The 15,487-nt window shown below is 43.6% G+C and overlaps 1 protein-coding gene across 14 annotated transcripts in view; it reads left to right on the plus strand.

Moving 5' to 3' along the window:
* TEAD1 (TEA domain transcription factor 1) overlaps positions 1–11,627 on the plus strand; it is a 270,817-nt gene extending 259,190 nt beyond the window's left edge. For all 14 annotated transcript variants that reach the window (XM_045484549.1, XM_045484559.1, XM_045484552.1 and 11 more), the window contains one exon: positions 3,849–11,627. In XM_045484549.1, coding sequence (XP_045340505.1) covers positions 3,849–3,962 — 114 coding nt within the window. In that variant the 3' untranslated portion in view covers positions 3,963–11,627. The remainder of the gene's footprint in view (positions 1–3,848) is intronic.
* The last annotated feature ends 3,860 nt before the right edge of the window (positions 11,628–15,487 follow it).

Raw genomic sequence — 15,487 nt, forward strand, 5'->3', positions numbered from 1 at the left:
ATTCAGAAAACACACCACATTATGTTAATTTCCAAAATGTATCCTTAAACAACTAAATAAATCCTTTTGCTATGAAGAACTAGGAGCCCTCAATAAATGTCTGCCAGAAATAATATTTTAGCATTTAGAAAAGCTGAAATTAAACCAGTACGCCTGGATTATGAGAGTCACATCCTCTCCTTGATAAATAAAGGAGAAATAGTACTTCTGAGCTCTTCCTCCCAGGAAGGGTGTAGGAATACGGCCAGGCTGGCAGCTGCTGGACACAGTGGCAGGTATTTTACCAGCTATTGGATACAAAGCCTCTGTCAGCAAGATCAGTCCCAGACCTTACTGGCTGGTGAGCTAGACTCTGATTTCATCAGGATGATAGAGAAATTGAGGTGAACCCGTAAAGGGAAGGCCTTAGTGACAGTATCCCGACTGAGGAAGACAGTAGCTGAATCATAGGCCAAGCGTTCTTGTCCTCTTTGGAGGTATATTCAGACATACATACACGTTGCTAGGGACATTTTTTTCTCTCCTCCTTTTGAATCTCAAATCATCAAGTCTAAATAGGACACATTGGGGGTACCTAGCTGGTTCAGTTGGTAGTGCATCTGACTCTTGATCTCAGGGTTGTGAGTTTAAGCCCGACGTCAGGCCTGGAGCCTACTTTAAAAAAAAAAAAAAAAAAAAAAAAAAAAAAAAAACAAATAGGACATTTTCTTTCCCAGAAAGTTTGCGAGAAGGTAAGGTAAATCATAGAGGTTCCAGGCACAGTGCTGAATCTTTTGTAGATGTCGTATTATGAAATTCTCACCACAGAACTATAAGGTCATATTTATTCCCATTTTATGGATAAGGAATGTTAGGTCTCTCTGAGGTCACAGAGGTAAGGACACACATAAATTAAGACTTCAAATGATAGAAAAGACACTTTGCAGGTTATTTCCTGATCCTGGAGTCTGAAAACGGGGGTTTAAGACCCAACTCTACTTTATGATCTTGGTTTGAGTAAGTTATTTAAAGTCTCTAAACAGTTTCCTCCTCTGTTTACAAACAAAATGCTCACATCTGTATGCTTCACCTCAAAGGTCATTGAGAATATTTTCATTTGTTCAGCTAAACTATGGAGAGATTGTACTAGCTGCCAGAATACAGTGCAAATATAGCACAGTCCCTTTCCGATAGTAAATCCTGGCCTGGTAGGGGAAAGAGACGGTTACAATACCTTTGTACGTTACATGGCTGCAGTATCCTTGAGAAACAGACACCTGGACATACAGAGTAGTGTAACTACCTGAGCAGTTACCTGTAGTTGGAATGAGGTGGGAGAATTCCCAGAGATGTTAAAAGATGAGGTTTAAGTTGCCTTGATGGATAAACAGACATTTTGCAGATTTACCAAGCAAAGGGCTTTTCGGTGGGTGCATACGTAAGCGTTAGGTGCTGGGATGTGACCTAGATGGGGTGGGACAGCCGTCCTGGAGGCTCCTGAGAGAGGCAGGGGTTCCTCAAGCGATCCATCACAAAATGGATGTAAACCAAACGGTGGCTGCTGGCTGGCAGAGGGAGGCACGTGGTGCCACGAGAGCACACGACAGGAGCATTTGCCTGGTCAGGGAGGCTTCCCGAAGGAAGAAACCATTGAGGCATACCCGCCGGGTGACTAGGCGGAGAGGGTGGAGAAGGGCACTGCAGGTGTGCAGGCAAGTGGAAGGACTGGAAATGGGGGGTGTGGCTGGCGTGGAGAGAGGGAGGAGCCCAGGGAGCCAGCCAGGTAGGAACAGCCACGGGAACAGCCAGACCGAGCAGGGTCTGCTCAGCCATCGGAGTTTTTAAGCAAGAGTGTGTTGTTGTCAGATTTATATTACTTACAGGGGTTTTGTGGCTGCTGTGTGCCCCTGGGAATGTGTGAGCCAGGGTAGCTCCTGGTAGGGGAGTCTGGGTGCTTGGCTGGTCCCCTGGGCTGTGGCGGTGGAGGCCGGGATGATTCAAGAGCTGTTCAGGAGGTAAACGCAGGCAGGACATGGCATTTCTTTGGACATGGGGAGAGAGGGAGAGAGGTTTCCAGGATAAGAGGCCTGCCCACTTGGAGTCTGGTCTGTGAAGGAAGAGGCAGGAAATAAGACCAGGAAAGCAGGTGGGTACCAATATTGAAAAAAATCTTTATTCCCCAGAAACAATAAATGTAGATAATCTATTATTGTATCAATTCATTTGTCTAGAGCAGCATTGCTTAATGATTAGAAAAAAAGGTCTTCAAAATCAGATCTGGGTTTCTTAGTTGACAGTTGTCTAACCTTAATTTTTTTTCAAACTATCAAGTTTTTTGGTTTTGTTTTTTTTTTTTTTTTTTTTTTTTTTTTGAGAGAGAGAGAGTGCAAGTGTGGGAGGGCCGTAGGGAGGGGGACAGAGGATCCAAAGCAGGCTCTGTGCTAACAGCAGAGAGCCCGATGTGGGGCTCGAACTCATGACCGCAAGTTCATGACCTGAGCCAAAGTCAGACACTCAACTGACTGAGCCACCCAGGTGCCCCGACAGTTGTATAACCTTAAATCACCTAACTCCCCTGCCTCCCTCTCTGTCAGAGGGGAGCTGATAGGGCACCTACTCATGGAGTTATTGTAATATTACATGAGACGGATGTGTATGAAGCATTTAATACTGAGTAGATGTATACTAAGCAGTTACTATATGTTGGCTATTATGTGGATTGTCATTCATTCAGCAAATATTTATTAAATGGCTGTTGTGTGCCAGACTAGTTATTAGGCAACATGGTCCCTGTTCTTCAGGAATTTATAACCCATTGAATGACATGGGCATTACAAAAAAAAAAAATCTTACAAATCTGTGTGTACTTACAGACAGTACTGTGTGCTCTGATGGGGAATTACAAGTTTGTGAGACTTTAGTCATCAGTCAGAGACCATACCCTTGGATACCGAGAAGGCAAGGGAAACAACATGGGTAAAGCAGCCTGACAGAGCTGGGGGCGGGGCCCCCGATGCACTGGACTAGGCCCTCAGACTCCAAGTGTTTGAAGGCACGGGGCTTTTGGAAAGCCCCTTGTGAGAATGGCTCTGAGAAGTAGGGAGGGGCCTCAGGGACCTGGGTCAGATCCGGTCACTCAAGATAGGAACGCAGGCTGAGACCATAAGCAAGAAGAACAGAGAGCTGGAGTCCAGCGACTTCAACCAGGAGGGGAAGTAGATGATGAGTATTGAACTAGATGAGTATTTCAAGTACATTTCGAAGGCTAAAACCTATATGAATGAAAAATGAAAAGAAAGATCCTTTGACAAAATTCTCCCACCATTCCTTACTCAGCACCTATTTTACTGAGTCCCAGCACTGCTGGTTAACATTGGTGAGCAGGGCATTCATGGCGCTCATGTCTATCATTGGCCCTTGTGAAACCAACCTCGTAAAAGTTTAGGTACAAGATGGGAGGCGTTTCCTAGGGTAAATGACCCGTCTCATGGGACAGAATGCTAGAAAATTGTCTTCGTTGTCAAGAAATTGACCCTCCCCCAAAACCCACACTAATTCTTGTGGTCTCTTCGTGGACCCAGATAATGGGTGAGGCCCTGGCCGGAAGGTATTTCTTACACATGGTACCTAAGTTCACATAGGATTCAAGTCAGACCCAGAATATCCTGAGTTTGTTGGAGAGGGCAGAATCAGGCCAGAACACCTCCAACAGTCTACCTGCTGGACTTGAGACTGTTCCTCTCCAAGCAAATCCTAGTTGTCGTGGTACAGATGGAGTATGTCTTCATCCATTTGAGTTTTTCTATCTGTATGTGTGTGTGTATGTGTGTGTGTGTGTATATATATATATATGCTTTTTTTTTTAACAGGTGGTAACAAACAGGGATACACAAGAAACTCTTCTCTGCATGGCCTGTGTATTTGAAGTTTCAAATAGTGAACATGGAGCACAACATCATATTTACAGGCTTGTAAAAGACTGAACATGGTTATTTATATATATAGACATCTGTATATACACACACACACACACACACACACACACGCATATGTGCGCACACACACTCTCTCTCCATTACTGAATGACTGACTGTAAACCTCACCACGCAGGGGGGTGCCCTGGCCCCGAGGTCACCCTGACTTTTTCTAAATCCTGTTTGAGTGAAGTCATTTTTCATGTGTTCATACTATCATTGTAGCTGTGAAGTTCTGGTACAGTTGTAAAAAGAGAAATCGAGTTGTTTCTATGTGTCCTTCAGATCCACAGCCCACAATTTTTTGAGAAGGATGAACCTTAAGAACCCGGGTCTCAGTCTGTAGAGACCTGTTTCTAATTGTGGTAGAAAAAATTTGAGACAGAGCATTTGCCATGGGACATTTACAGCCTTTATACAAATGTATTTAGTTCTTTTTTTTTTTTTCCAACATAAAATTCTTGTTTTAAGATACAAGTAAAATTAATCTTTAAATATAAATGTAAATTAGTACACAAAACTAAGAATCTTTAGACTTATCTTTGTAACTAATTAGGGTGGAAGTTATGAAAGAATGTAATTCACTAAATTATTTTTTAAATGAAACTTTTCTTTCTTTTTTGAAACCAAATGTTAAAATATAGCCTTAAATGCTTGGTAGAAATATTCTAATGAGACAAATTTGTACTTTTTTTTCCTCAAGGTTAAAACTAATCTCTTAATCCATTAAACTCTTGAACAGGTATTACAAAGGAAGAAAACTTCACCCTTTATCCTTAACATATATAGTATATTTAAGAAATATAAAATTGTATTGTACTAATGTGATGATTATTTAATGAAAAAAAAAAGATGGCTCTTTTTGCAATAAGTAGATAAATACTGAAAATCTAAACGTACAATGTTTATAGTCTTGTGTGTGCAGTTATATTTTATATGGACAACCAAATTTTTTATAAAGATGAGTAAATGTTTGAACCACTGAAATTTAATAACAAAAATTTAAAATTGGCACGAATACTGCACTGTGAGCTGCAAAATCTAGAAAATCCTGTGGCTGGGAGAAATTTCATCAACCAAACAAGTAAAAGGCTCATCAGTTTTAGCATCTCTGCTCCCCAGAAAACTTGCAAGCATCCTCACCAGCCTGTGGATAAATTATTTCTGGTGAACCAACATGCATATTAACCTGCTATAACTATATGTGTATGTGTGTGTTTGTGTATGCCTCTATACACATATACATGTGTAGTTATTCAACACATATTTATTGAACATTTAGTGTCACTCAATTTGCTAGGTGCTGATACGTATGTGTATCTCAATCTGTGTCCATAGATCTAGCTATATTCTCACAAGACATCCGTTTTCTCAGCATCTCTCAATAAGTCAGAGTACTTGTTTGAGGTCTGAGAGGCCCAGCGCCCTCTGACTTTTTCAAACAGACTCATTTGGGAGGTTCTCTTCCCAGGAGAAATTCGACTTTCTGACCCAAATATTCCAAAGCATTGCCCAGGCACAGCTGGTTTGAAGTGGCCAACATGTCTTGGGTTATTTTTCCATAAGTGCTTCACTGGGAAGGAGAGAGGGCATACTCCCCAACTTCCCAGAGAAAAGTGACGTTTTTATATTTGCCAGGCATATGTTAACATGGTGGAATAAGTTCTGTAAGTCACGAACCTTATTAAGACTTTTTCATCAAGCTGGAAAATGAACACCCTCTTCTTTCACCTCCAAGTAACTTCCCCTCTTCCCTGTCCCACCACCTGCCCTGCTTGTGTATTGATTAGTGCCTGGTGGTCATGATCATGAGGGTGTGGCTGGCTTGTGGCAGAGGGAAGGACACTGGACCAAGCCTGACCTGTTCCAAACTCATATGCCACCGGTTCCTGGGAAGACCAGAGAAGAAAGTGCAGAATGTTTCCCATTTGGAACGCACATCCCTCATTCACACCAGTAGGATGAGATCTGTCTTCCCTCTGTAAAGAAACTAACATTTATTCTCTGATTCTAAGTGGGCCTTGGAAGGATTGGCCCCAGTTGTCCGTTCCATCTGGTCTCCAGCCTAAGCATTTAAGCTTCTTCCATGGTCATCGTACGTAAGGACTTCTCTTGGTCACCCCTCCCAGGGATGCTTTTTTTGCTCCTGTCTCCTGCATCTTTCCTCGAAGGAAACCCTGCTCACCCAGGACGGGGACCCTACAGAGGGGTGTAAATGACCCGCCATGGCCAGAACCATCCGAGAATTCAGGGAGAGGGGCATCCGATTCACATTCCCACCCAGGAATGGGGTCTTCTGTGCTGCCAGGAGGGCTCCTGAGGGTTTACTTTTCAAAGCACAAACAGACCCCAGAAGAGCAGCTAGAGGGTGGTTCTGTTGGCTGCAGAGAAGGGCAGACCCCGGTCTGCTGAACTCACAGAGACAGGCTGGGCCCTTTAATGCCACCCCGCCAAGTACCCTCTTCCCCCAAATGCCTTCGTGGTTGAGTTTGGGGCATTTACACGAACATCCTTGAGGATTGCTTTTTGCTCTCAAGACATTTCTAAGATCTTTAAAATTTTACTTCTTGTCTTGTTCTTCTAAAACTTTCCCCAGGGCAGATATTTTCCCTATCTTAACCACTGACCCAATCACCCAAACACTTGGCCCTCTCTCCATCTCTCTCAAATTAGGTGCTGGGGTGGGATTTGTGTAGTAACACCTAATCCAGATCTGTCTTTGGCCTTTCACCCTTAATAGCAGAGTCTTCACCCTTTATATGTAAAGCTTCCTAAACCATAAAGAAGCCTTTCCACACCTCTGTCTTTACAGCTTTCTTTTGGGTACCATCTATCCTGGTGACCCTCTGCTACCAGGATTGAGTCAGGGACATCATGTGCTTTTACTGGAGAATTTGGAGGCTGATTTACCACAGCTTAGACAGGGAGGCACTAAAGAACTGGACTCTGGTCTGTTGGCATTTGTTTCCATCTCAGCAAGAGACCTAAAATTACAATCAGGACTTTTTCAGAACAGGTAGAATCCCAGAAGGCCTACGCTGTGCCAAGCCAGGGTTTCTAAACCTCGACACCGGACAGTTTGGAGCAGTTCCTTGTTTGTGCAGGACTATCCTGTGCATTGTAGGAAGTTTAACAGTATCCCTGGCCTCTTCCCCACCCTGCCTCAGCTGCCACAATCCAGAATGTCTCCAGACATTGCCTGGTATCCCATGGAGCACAGCACTGCCCCCCGTTGAGAAGCACGGCCCTAGGTCTTACAGGTCACCAAGAGCATCTTTGAGATTTTCTGGTTTCCTTCCATTTCACCCTTAGAAGTCTTGCTCTCCTGGGAGCCTTGTTTCAGGACATTAAGAGGCAGGTAGGAATATTACTCAAATGACATTATGTCCAGGTCTCTTCCAGTTCAGAGCTTCTATTTCCGTGCAGAGTCTGTCTCGCTACAAAGTATCCCTTCCTTCCTCCCTGGGGAAGTCGGGAGCAGCTGGTGGCCGTCGTGCGGATAATCCACTTGCACCTCTATGTTAGGTGCATTTTGGAATTTCATCTTCATGTTTTCGTGTACCAGCTTGAAAGGAAGTTCCGGCTATTTTCATGATTCCTCAGAAGCTTATGGGTCTCCTGATCGAAGCTGTCATCATTTCAGTGAACTTCCTCCGGTCTTCTACTCTCTGCCCCACCTTCAGTGCTGTTGTTAGAATTTATGGAAGCCTTTGGAACACTTCTTTTCATCTTTAGGGATGTTGGAGAGAGGAACCAGTTCTGGAAGAGGGCTGATAGGTTTTTTGGTTTTTTTTTAATTGAGCTACAAGAGGGCACAATCTACCGTCTTTCATTTAGCCGATGAGAAAGTTGAGGCCCAGAGTGGAAGTGACCTGCTGGAAGTCACCCAGCTAGTTCATGACAGAATAAGGATGAGGAGGCTCTGGGTCCTTGTCACTTAATCCTTGGCCTCTCCTGGTGGAGGTTGTTCCTCTCCGGTGCTCGAGGCTACCTGATCCCTACAAAGGTGTGCACAAGCTCAGGTCAGAAGAGAGCGGGAAGATTAAGAACCGTCCCCCTCAGCCAGAGTAATAGCATCCCCCCCCCCCCCCGCCCCGCCCGATGCTGACGTTACTTCTCACATGGAGCCTCTGGTCCGCTTGGAGCTACGCGAGACACGCACAAGCAGATATGAAAGCTGATGAGCCTTTTCGCTTACCCTGAGGACAATTCATCTGCCCCAGACTCTGAGTCCAATTTCTTTTTGCCAAACATCCCAGCAGCAAAGTCCCACACTCAGACCAGCCAAAAAGCAGCCCCGGTTCCCGGCACTTGGTGTTACAGGTCCCCAGAGGACTTAAACCCAAGGCTTCTTTAGGTCTCGATACCGTAGCGGCTTTAGCAGTCTGTTTTTGTACAACCGTAAATTATTTGAATTGTATGAGATGACAGTCGATTTTACCAAACCAGGTACATACAATTTGTATAAGTTTGTATATGCTCTGTCTGGTACACCACACCTGTCCTAACGAAGGGTAGAACCAATTCTGTGCGTTGGTGTTCACACCTGTGACATTGAGAGGAAATGTCTGCATTGCTTCTTTCTTTCTGTTGCTGTTTCTGTGGCAAAGCCCTGCACATGTCATTTCTGAAAAGCCTTAAATCTTTGAGACGTTGCATGTAGGGTGCGCAGTGCAAAAGGCTGCCTCGGAACTGTGAGCCCTTTTGTAAGCTGGAAGCATTTCTCTTACTACTGTTATTACTTTTTTAGGGAGTTTTAAATTCAGAGCTGCCAAAGCGTTCCAGTAAGCAGTGCCTTAGTGATACCTAGTCATGCCGCCGGCCTTTTCTTACCCAACCCTCCACGCCCATTTACGAAATTGGCCCACTATTTGAAACCACGCAGGCAAAAACCGTTCTCATTTCCTTGCGTAAGCCCATTTTTCTCCGGTTCTATAAGAAACTGGCCACACTTGGTCTAAAATCGGAAGCCGAACCTGAGTGGGTTCTTTGACCGCACTCTCCAATGTATATACCAAAATGGAAAGTTTTCCAACTTCGTAGTTTACCATGAAAAGCAAATTGTACTTTTAACGCTGCCTTTTAAATTCACGACCAAATACTTAGCTATTTATGAACCTTCTGCGCTCTAGCATGGAAGTGCCTTTGGTTTGAGATTCCAGCTTAGAAAAGTGCTGCCGTGGTAAATTTGTAGAGAGACCAAAAATATTCTGAGATCACCGTAATGCCTTTGGTTTACCAGGATGAGTAACCAACCACAGGCCTCTGTCCACAAGGGTGCGACGCGGACCCTGCCTGTGGCCGCCACCAGTCACCGGTGGCACGCCGCGGGAGGAGGGCCCCCGGGAACTGTCGTTGTCCTGTCTGTGTGTGCCAGCGACCCAGGTGTCCCCTCCGCTCGCCACCCAGCCCCGCGTCCACGTGAGGGGACTTGCACACAAACGGCAGACTTCCGGCCGGTGGACAGATCCGTCCTTCCCCTTCTGTTCGTGTCCAGTCTCTGGAGGCTCACTTTTCCATCCGGACGACCGCGCGCACTTACCTGGTTTACACAGTGATACCATGCCGAGAGCTAGAAGCCTCAAACTGAGATGACCGTGCAGAACAAAAAGCGAGTTAGGGTCATGACAATTGAAGTGTTCTTCTTACGGCGCAGATGTTGACTCTGAGTGTTGTGTATGAATGTGCTATGAGAAACTTCCAAAGAGCACCATTCACAATTCGGCATTTTCAAAGAATGTTCCAGCCCTCCAAAGGGCCACTCTCTAGAGTCCGTGTTGGCTTTTATCCAAACCTTGTGTAGCTTGGGAAAACTGTTAGAGGTAAGGAAGAGGAGTGGAAAGGACCAGAAGGCAAAAACACCAGCCAAACAAAAGCCAGGAGAAAAAAAAAAAAAAAAAAAAAAAAATTGTCCTTTACCAATAGAGACTTCAAAATGACATCAGACATCTTTGAAAGTTAGCCTCTGAACTCTTAATGCGTATATGTTCTTTCGTCTCACACCTGGTGTCTTTAAGAATACCCTGTCTGGGCTCTGAAATTTCAGGAGTGATTCCTACCCACACCAAGTTGTGAGTATAGAAATTTCTACAAGAAAAAAAAAAAAAAAAAAAATCCAGTGATGAAAAGGAAACTGACCTAACACAAGCGCTAGTCAGCTGCTTGTATCCAACCCCTCCCTGCTAGTTTACTCCACCACAACTTGAAAGAAATTAATCAATTACTTGTTTCCCTGCTTCTCTTCTCAACTGTTACTGTGCTTTGTTTGGCAATAGATTTCTCCCATAAACTCATCATCGCTTCTTATCGTTAAGAATGAAGGTGTTGTGTTTAAAATGTATTGCGTTGCAAGGATAGTTTCACTGAGGTCACGCACCATTAACTGAGATGAAATATTTGTATTTATTGTCATACTTCCTAAGCTATCGCTTGTTTTATTCTTCGTGAATTTGCGTTGAGTCAGTCATATGCCACGCCCCATCACTTTAGTTCATTTGAAATGGCATTTATGTTCCCTCTTGCTCCTCATTAAATGGGGTCAGATTCCAGTAGATTCTGCCTCTCTCAGGTAGACTCTTTTGTCTGCTTTCCATTATGGTTTGCCCTTCCCTGGTCTCTGAGAGGGGCCAACAGAATCTAGGTGTAAATCAGTTGGAAACCAGTCTCGTATTTCTTTATTTTCATTGTTATTTTTTTGGATCATTTTCTGTGACTAGTTTGACTGTGTAAATTAGATATTAACTGCACTTCTTAAAAAAGAAAAATACATCTCCCTGTTACCTCCTGGAAAGATTCACTTCTGTAGGCCTTTGTCAATAGGCTCACGCCTGCAGAGAAGGGGGAAAAAAAAAAGAAAGAAAGAAAACACAAAAACAGTACGTGCCTGAAAAACAACAAAACAATTTTGTAACATTTAAAAAAGAAACCCGAATAGCCTTTAATTCTTTAATATGCTTCAATTTTATGTAAATTGGTTTTGCCACATGTGTTTGTTCACATCCTAAATGACTTAATGGGATTCTCACAGTCTGTGTCTTTGTGTCCCGTGTATACTATGGGCTTGTGACGGAAACGCTTCATCTGTTCAGTGGTTGCTTTGATATTGTACTGCGGCTGGGAGGGGGCTATGGAACCTGCCTGTGGGTAATAAGGTTCCTCTTGGTAGATTGGAGATCTGGGGGTGGGGGGGGGGCAAATTCTCACACACGTTTTCTTAAACTGTTTGCAGAAACTTTCAAACGGCATTCGGTTAAACCTCTCGGCAGTACAGTATTCCTGTATTTGTTAACGTCTGTGTTTAGGTACTGGTACCTTTTTGTTTAAAAATGTTCTAAGTGTTGGCTTTAAAGTGAATTTATCTTTAGTATGATAGTTATATGAAAATTATAGGGTTTGTGTGCAGAGAATTTTTTTATAAAGTGCTTTGTAAAAAAAAAAAAATGTATTCTAGCTTTCGCGGTACATATGTGTGATAACTTTAATATCCATGACAGTTAAGTGCAATTATTTCATCACTCTAAAAATGCTATTTTTGTGTCAGTTCCTGCAGGTGTTTTCATGTCTTTGCAAAGTGACACATTTTGATGCCTTCTTGATAAAGTGGTAGACATTTTGTAGCTTTCTAGAAACTTTGTATTCATACGGTATCAATGAAAAATAAAGACAATGAAAGTGTGGGTTACCTTTTTTATCTGCAAAAGTGTATGCTGTTGAAAATGACATGTGATTATGTGTTGTGGGTGAGCTGTGGGCTCCATGATTCGGGTGTATGAGGCACACCCGTGCATAAGAAAGCCTTTGATTCACTGAGTTAAGTTTACTATGCGCTTGGCACTGGCCAAGCGTTTGTGATACAATGTGGATACATCGTTTCCTTTCATTCTTACAATAGTTCCAATGACAGTGACATTATTACCCCCAATGGAGGCTCAGAAGAGATGGGTCATCCGGAGCCCTAACCGGTGAGTGGTGGAGCCTTAAGTAGTTCACCTTCTAAGGCTGAGACTCCTGCCTCGTCCTTCCTCCCCTCTGACCCCCACATTACGACTCACTGAGAATCCGTGGACGTAAGTAGCTCAAGGCTAGACAAGAAATTTTTCAAACAGTGATGACCTTAGGCTTCTGACACAAAGACCGAGTGTACCCTGGGATCCTCCAGTCTGTGAACTAGACCTCAGAGGGTCTTGTTTCTGCCGTTTCTTTGAAAGCTGAGGTGAGCTGTGCCTCAAACCCCACAAGTCACTGGTGGGAGTGGGAACAGAGAAGAAATAACATCTCCTCTTCTTTGAAAAGAGACCTCTTCGGCAAGCCACAATTCAGGAGGAGTGCTGTTGTCCACTGAGCAGCTCAGGGCAGAGAGAGAGGAACTGTGGAACACCTTGTGGAGGCCCTAATATATGCCAGGCACTGTTACAGTCACTGTTTTCTCTAAACCACACACTCAAATAAAGGAGTCCTTTCCTGTTTTCCAATAAAGAAATCGTGGCCCAGAGAAAGTAAGCCCTCGTTAAGGTCACGAAAGCTAGTCAGCGGCAAGAACTGAGAGGTGGAAACGCCTCCCCCCTTGCCGTTCTGACTCCACCACTGACTGTGTGGCACCCTTTGCCCTACAACTCGTCTAAAACCAGGTGCTTTAATACATTAAAAACCTCTTTCGTTAGTGCCCGTGGTTCCAGTCAACTGAAGTTCAGCAAAGATAGAGACACACGAGGTGAACATCACTGAGTAAAGGGGATTTTAAGAGTAAAGGGGAGGACAAATAAAGGCTTCTGTAGGATGAGGGAACAAGCAACTTTGCTGTGAACCCGGATCGTTTCTGACTTACTGTTGCAGTAGACTAACAAACATAGCTATACTTACCGAAAGCCAAATTAGCGGCTGCCGTTAAGTCATCAGTGAACAACTGATAGAGTTCCAATTAAAACAAAATAAAACAATGTTGTGTACGCCTGTGAAGCCTTAGGGTTTTTTAAACTGCTTTAAGCACACCTTTGTTCTGTTTAACATCCCATATGTCAGATATATCTAGGTTGTTTTAACTATAGCAAATAGTCTGCCAACCACCTGACTGCATTTGTTTTTGGTTTTTCCCCAGTAAACGTTCTCCTATTTGCTTTGGCTCCCAAGACGTTCAGACTTAAACGTTGTGTTCTGTGCTGATAAGAAACCAACTCAAATGTAAAGGCATAGAAAGGTTGAAAACAAAGGCTGAAAAATATACCAATAAACCACCTAAGGAAAGCTGATAGATTATTTTCACTCTAGGATAGCTCAAGGGAAAAAGTTACTACTAGAGTTCACGGGGATTATTTCAAATGATACAAGTTTTAATTACCCAGAAAAAAATAGAGACTCTTAACTTGTATGTACTTAATAACATAGGTTCAAATTTATAAAGCAAAATTGGGCATTCCGTAGTGGGAAGTTTTTAAACAACTAAACTCATTGGGTTATTTACAGGCAAAGCAGACCAAAAAAAAAAAAAAAAAAAGTCAGTTATAGGGGATTTGAACAGCATATTTATTTATTTTTTTTTTTTTTTACTTTTTTTTTAACGTTTATTTTTGAGACAGAGAGACAGAGCATGAACATGGGAGGGTCAGAGAGAGGGAGACACAGAATCTGAAACAGGCTCCAGGCTCTGAGCTGTCAGCACAGAGCCCGACGCGGGGCTTGAACTCACGGACTGCGAGATCATGACCTGAGCCAAAGTCGGCCACTTAACCGACTGAGCCACCCAGGCGCCCCAGCATATTTATTTTAATGTGCTGTTCTAGTTTACAAAATACAAAGTGATGAACCCAACAATTGGGAGACTACACATTGTTTCCAAGCACATACTGAATTTTTATGAAAATTGACTGCATTCAAGGCCAGGGGTTTTGAAATTATAGTCTGTGAGCCAGATCTGGCCTGCTCTTTGTTTTTGCAAATAAAGTTTTATTAAAACACACTACTAGCTCCTATTTTATTTACTTGCTGTCATGGCTGCTTTCATCCTGCAAAGGCATAGTTGATTAGTTGTAAAAGACCTATAGCCTAAAATAATTGCTACCTGGCTCCTTACAGGAAAAAAAAAAATGTTTTAGGGCACCTGGGTGGCTCATTTGGTTAAGCATCGGACTCTTGACTGGCTCAGGTCGTGATCTCCTGGTCCATGAGATCGAGCCCCGCATCAGGCTCTGCACTGACAGTGTGAAGCCTGCTTAGGATTCTTTCTCTCTCTCTTTTTCTGCCCCTCCCCAACTCTCTCTCAAAATAAATGAATAAGCTTTAAAAAATCATTAAAGTATTTTGCCAACTCCCATCCTAAGCCAAAAAAGCAAGGTCCAAAAAAGATGTCTGTGTTTCCTGTTGCCGAGTGTATAGGTATTCTGGCAAATGGCTATCAATTCCTTTGATGCCCTTGATGTGGCATCCTAGCATTCTTCTTCAAGTATCCAAGCCTTCCCTTTGATCAGTGAGTTATGGGTCTAAGAACAGGCTTAGATCTGGAAAGGGTCAGTCCCTGGAGCAGCTGACATCTGTTCATCTAATCTTGGATATTTTATGATTAATACAATCCACACCTTCGATGGTTGCCCATCTATCTTGTCCCTATCTTACCATGGTCCACTAGCCATCTTCACAGATCCCTGAGTGGCTAGACTCCTTGGTTTCCATCCTTTGCTACCTGTTATGGTAGTTACTACCTTGCCTCTGACAGTTAATCGCTGCTACCTTGTCTCTGCTGTTCCAGAATCTTCTCTTCGTTCACATAGGGGAACCCAAATCCATTTCAGTATCTCCTGCCATCAACCTTGGCCTGCAGGCCACCACTGTGTTTCTCAGCAACGCTTATGCCCCATTCACTAGTGCATTTGCTATTTTAGTGAAGGGACTATTTTCTTGGGCTTCTGGAGCACATAGTTTTGTGGCAGGTGTTCTGGTCTTAAATTATACCCCCACCTCCAGGAGTGTTGACTCTTTGAACTTTCTGAGCTCTGCCTCGGTACCAAGTACCAAGGCAGTTCCAACACCTCTACTACATTTCCTCTACGCCATCATTTCCTCCAGATTTCAAGAGGCCACCCGGTAGCACGCTGTCCAGCTGACCCAGGATCATCTCCAGATACCCTTACCAGGATATTAAATACTAATTTTAGAAGAGTGTGACCTATACCAAGAAACTCTCCCTAAGCTAGCCCAGTCTCAGGTTCTCAAGATTAATTCCCAGCCTCGTTCTTCTTCTTCTTTTTTTTTTTTTTTAATGTTAGAGAGCATGAGTGGGGGAGGGGCAGAAAGAGAAGGAGAGAGAGAATCTCAAGCAGGCTCCATGCTCAGCGTGGAGTCCAGCTTGGGGCTTGATTCTACACCCATGAGATCATGACCTGAACCGTTATCAAGAGTTGGACGCTTAGCCCACTGAGCCACTGAGGCGCCCCCATTTCCAGGCATGTTCTGCCAGTTCCTGCAGGACTGAAGAGTACAGACTAGCCAAATCCTGCACTCTTGGTGATGAGCCCTTTCCTCCTGAATTAAGAACCAGATCTCCT

The sequence above is a fragment of the Leopardus geoffroyi genome, chromosome D1 (genome assembly GCF_018350155.1).
Source record: "Leopardus geoffroyi isolate Oge1 chromosome D1, O.geoffroyi_Oge1_pat1.0, whole genome shotgun sequence".
NCBI classification, from domain to species: Eukaryota; Metazoa; Chordata; class Mammalia; order Carnivora; family Felidae; genus Leopardus; species Leopardus geoffroyi.